The sequence below is a fragment of the Vanellus vanellus genome (genome assembly GCF_965231255.1).
Source record: "Vanellus vanellus genome assembly, chromosome: 2".
NCBI lineage: Eukaryota > Metazoa > Chordata > Aves > Charadriiformes > Charadriidae > Vanellus > Vanellus vanellus.
The window spans coordinates 59,133,935-59,138,488 of record NC_138906.1 but is presented as its reverse complement, the minus strand read 5'-3'; the positions used below and the strand labels follow the sequence as shown (position 1 = coordinate 59,138,488).

At 41.9% G+C, this 4,554-nt stretch overlaps 1 protein-coding gene across 1 annotated transcript; it reads left to right on the top strand.

The window, feature by feature from the left end:
• The first annotated feature begins 551 nt into the window (after positions 1–551).
• On the top strand, positions 552–4,330 carry LSM5 (LSM5 homolog, U6 small nuclear RNA and mRNA degradation associated). Its single transcript, XM_082479480.1, has 5 exons — positions 552–619; positions 1,146–1,241; positions 1,477–1,504; positions 2,148–2,220; positions 4,022–4,330. The coding sequence occupies exons 1-5, from the start codon at positions 574–576 to the stop codon at positions 4,052–4,054; spliced, it is 276 nt and encodes a 91-aa protein (XP_082335606.1). The 5' UTR covers positions 552–573; the 3' UTR covers positions 4,055–4,330.
• Positions 4,331–4,554: the final 224 nt, after the last annotated feature.

Here is a 4,554-nt window from a genome sequence, read left to right as displayed (position 1 = left end):
GGGGGGGGGGGGTGCAGCGCCACCCTCCTAGGCAGGGGACAGAGTTTATTCCAGCTTGATTCTTCTGGAGGCTGCCCCATCCCCAAATGTGAAAGGTTGAAACACCACTGTTATTTAATGCTGTGCCATTAGGCAAGCAAAGCCTGTTTGCGCAGCTGGCAGTTCTTTGGCTCCAAGTCAATGGTGCGCACGCAAAAGGGCTTCCAAAAATCCTTCTTGCAACAGCTCTTTTGTGAATTAATGAGCAAATCTGGGGCGGGGGGCAGAAATAAAAATCAGCATGTACAGTAGCTATGACATATAGCACATAAAATCCCTCCACCTCACGCTCCAGGCAAAAAGCAGACTTACCTGCAGGGCTTAGAGGAGAAAAAGTTTTTCCTTTAAATCCCCACCTGGAGGCATTCAGCACTCGGGTGCCGCGACTCCGCCTCGTTCCCCTCATTTGTAGGAAAAGCGGGAGGGGCGGGGCCTGAGCGGAGGGGCGGGGCGAGTGCTCTGGCATCTGCTCGTCGGGGCTGCTGGGCCGCTTTCCGCGGGAGGTGGCAGCGATTGGTCAGGTCTGGGCCCAAGATGGCGGCGAACGCGACAACCAACCCCTCTCAGCTCCTACCGCTCGGTAACCGGCACCGTCGCGTTGCTTCCGCGCTCTCCCGGGGGCCCGGGTGGGGGTGAGGGGGAGCCTGTCCTGTGACCGGCGGGCGGGCGGGCGGGGAGGAAGGGAAAGGCCGTTTGCGGGTACCTCGGGGTGGGGCGAGCGGTGCCGCCGCTTGGCGGGAAGCTCGAATAGGGCCGGCGGGGTGTGAGGAGCGGGCGGCCGCCTCACGCTAGGCGGGGGTTGCCTCGGCCGGCCCGAAGGAGTGGTCGGCGTGGAGGGCCTGGGCTGTGGCCCCCGGCTTCTGCTGTGGGGTGAAGTGCGCGCGCCTGGCCGCTGTGTCCGGCGATATCGGCCGACAGGGGAGAAATCGTGAGGGGCAGGGGCAGGGGCGGGGGCGGGGGCGGGGCGGCCTCCCGGTCCGTCTGTCCGGCGGGGCAATTAACATTTTTTGCCATCGCAATATCAGGGGTTTTGTTCGAAAAGTGTATGTTCTCTAAAACAATGTCTCGTACCTTTCGATTATTTATTTATTTATTTTTATTTGCAGAACTCGTGGATAAGTGCATAGGTTCACGCATTCATATCGTGATGAAGAGCGATAAAGAAATTGTTGGAACGCTTCTAGGATTTGATGACTTTGTCAGTATCCTTTGATGGAAATGTTTAAGGCTATCCGCTTTATGCTTCGGCTCCGTTCATTTACTGCTTTTGAGAGGTTTGAGGTCACGGGGTAGAACCTTTTTGTATGGATCAGTTGTATTATTCTGATATTTTTATTTTACTGATAAAATTACAGTTCAGTACGGAGTGAAAATAACTTTAAATATTTTGATTTTTTTAAATTCTGGGCCTTATTTTCCTTGAAACTGGATATTCAGATATGGTGTTAGAAGACGTTACAGAATTGTAAGTAGTATTTCTGCTTCTTGTTGCTATTTAATGTCTGGTTTCCTGAGGAAAAATGTTGCATAAGATCTATAAACAAAGTAGTTTTACATTTTTGGAATACATGCCAGCTGAATAGTTTGTACCCTGGACTTAAATTATAGAGGGTGATTTATTCAGGACAGCTATGTCATAGAATAGCTGTTGTATGATTTATAGTTGTACTCAGATTTCTAATTTGTAGCCTTAACTTTATATTTGTTGTGTTCTGAACTTTCCAGTAGTTTGTTTGCTTTTGCATTTCTATAAGGTCTAGGCAAAGATTTAAAGAGTTACCAGACTTAAGGATAAGTATTTATTACTTTGTCAAGCCATTGAAACCTGTTTTGAGTATCGGTGGTATTGAAGGAATTGCTGAGATTTAGAGGGTGAATCTGTATCTTTATGTACTGAGCAGAAAAGTACGATGATCTTTTTAGTTGCCAGATAGCTTTCTTTACCCAGGTGGTCAATTTATCAAGATTATGCTGCAGCGTGGCTAATTTATTTGTTAGTTCCAACAAATGTCATCTCAATGCAGAGGTTTATGTCAGTTCTGTAATCGAAACTGGAATCATTGTCCCTAGTTACGTGTTCTTACTTACTTTTTCTAATGCTTCTTTAGTGAGATTACACCCGAGGGCAGAAGAATCACAAAGCTAGACCAGATTTTGCTAAATGGAAATAACATAACAATGGTAAGTCATCATTGTTAAAAGGCTGCATCCATTTATTTTATGTACCTGTAAATTGATCAGTAATGGAGTTCAACTACTTCAAGCTGAGTTTTCCAAACGGTTCTATTACATAAGTTACTTTCAAGTAGCTTCCAGGGCGTGTGTGTATGAATGATGCTGGAAAAATTATATTATTGCCTTACTTGGTACATGTTACAGTTAAAAAAACAAAACAAAACACACACAAAAAAAAACAACCAAAAAAAAAAAAAACCACAAAAAGAGCATGGCTGTAACTATTTTGGTGAATGCTTTTCTGGTCTTTGAATGTGCAAGGGAATCACTGGCTGCTTTGCCCACTCGGTAGGGTGGTTCATACAGTAGCTTTTAACTTAGGAGTGTTTGCCTGTGTAAGTATGTAGGAGGAATACATCTACATTTAATCCATTGTTGTATGTATAAATGTGTTTGCAGTACTTTGGATGCTTGCAATCTTGTCAGGTCATTTGGCCATTATGATACCATGTGATGCCCAGAAAGCTGTACCTTTACGTGGTCTGAAAAAAAATTTGGAGGTCTGTTGGATTATACCAAATCAGAAGCTATGATTTTTAGTTTATTATGTGCTGATGTACATAGATCAATACTGAAACAGTAGTTAGATATTGTGATTATGCATCTGTAATAGGAATTCTGCAACTTCCTAAATACCACAAAAGCAGACCCATGGTAGCTTTTTTGCTTGTCTGCCTAGATGGCTACAAAGTCTGGACTTGCCGCATAAGGGCATTCCTAATTTTGTGGGAAGAGAAGAGGAAGACTGACTTGAGTCTAAGTTGGCTCTGTGTGAATGGAGAATAATCTCCATTTTCCTATCTTACCTACCTTGCACCTTCTCACTGTGTGTCTGAGCAAGTGCCATCTTGACTTAATTTTGAAGCCTTTTTCTGCTTTGGTTATTGTCTTCATCCTTAAAGGATAGTGCATGTTCTGACCAGTTAAACTGGTGCTATACTGCCCCTGAAGCAGAAGGTGGTGATTCTTAGAGTGCAAATTTTCAGCAAGACATAGATATATTTCTGTATTAGATTTTGTGTCTCTTGGGGACACATCTTCCCATGTCAGGAAGACTATGCTTGAGACTTTTTCGTACTTTGGTCCCAAAAGCAGCAAAGCATTTTGTCTTCAGAAGTGCTCAGCTAATTATTAAGAATATTTCAGTAAAATGAATGGTTATTCTCTTTTTCTTCCCTTATTCATGTTTGTTCTTTTGTATTTATTTTTCTGTTGTTCAGTTCTTTACTTTGTTCACATGAGAATGCTATACAAACTTAGCTCTGCTACCTATAGAAAGGTTCAGGCTCTCTATTAGTTTTTGGGCTCTACTTAGCAGTAGAAGTTGGAAAGAGGAAACCAACTTCCCGGTATAGTGACAGTCTGGGGAATATTCAGCAATTGGAGAAATTCTTCTTGAAAGGAAGCGTGTTCTATATCATTTTGAAAATGAGCTGTAGTGTTTCTAGACAGAATCATTTCCTTGAAATGAATAACAAAGACAAATAAAATGTATGTTATCTGTGAACTCCTTTGTGTTTTGCTAAACTTTCTTTGTATTCTGGAGATTCTTTTTGGCATGTGATTCTTTGGGAGTAACTGACTTCCTCTGTTGGGAGAGGAAGATAATACTGAATCTAAACCCCACTTTTGTGGTCTACCACGAAGTCTCCATCTACTAAAATGTTGTAAAGCAAGAACTGTCACATATAGGTTTGTAAAACTCAAATCTGTGGCACTAACGCAAAATTGTCTTATTCTTTTATAGCTGGTTCCTGGAGGAGAAGGACCTGAAGTATAAATTGATACCATTGCCATCTATGAAGACATGTTTATATATATATATATATATACACACGAATATATATATATATATATATATAAAAAATCTAAATAGAACTTTTGGGGTATATAGGTGTGGGTGGGTTTTGATGTGGGTTGTTTGTTTTGTTTACACACTCTTGCCATTGACATTTGATAAAAGACAAGGATTTCCTCTCCAGGAAAGGTGCATTACTAATGATAATGCTGACTTTGTAAGTTGAAATAATGACCTTCTTGTAAAGATGCACTAATCTGTTCTGAATAAAAGGCTTTCTTTTTGTTAGTTACTGTGTTCTGTTATGTAAGTGCACAAGTTAGGTAGTTTTATAACTGGTTGATGGAATGGAAGAATAATAGTCATGTTTCAGTTGCTGTCAGTTTTCAGTTTTTCTACATCTGTTGCATTTGTTTATGGCCCAAGTCGATGTAAAACACAAGTCGTGAGCCAAGAGACTGCTATTATTTGGAGCACAGGCA

Coding starts and splice junctions, on each gene's coding strand:
- LSM5 (XM_082479480.1), top strand. CDS start 574: ATGGCGGCGAACGCGACAACCAACCCCTCTCAGCTCCTACCGCTCG. Junction 620..1,145: donor CTCTCAGCTCCTACCGCTCG/GTAACCGGCACC, acceptor TTTTATTTGCAG/AACTCGTGGATAAGTGCATA. Junction 1,242..1,476: donor AGGATTTGATGACTTTGTCA/GTATCCTTTGAT, acceptor CTGGATATTCAG/ATATGGTGTTAGAAGACGTT.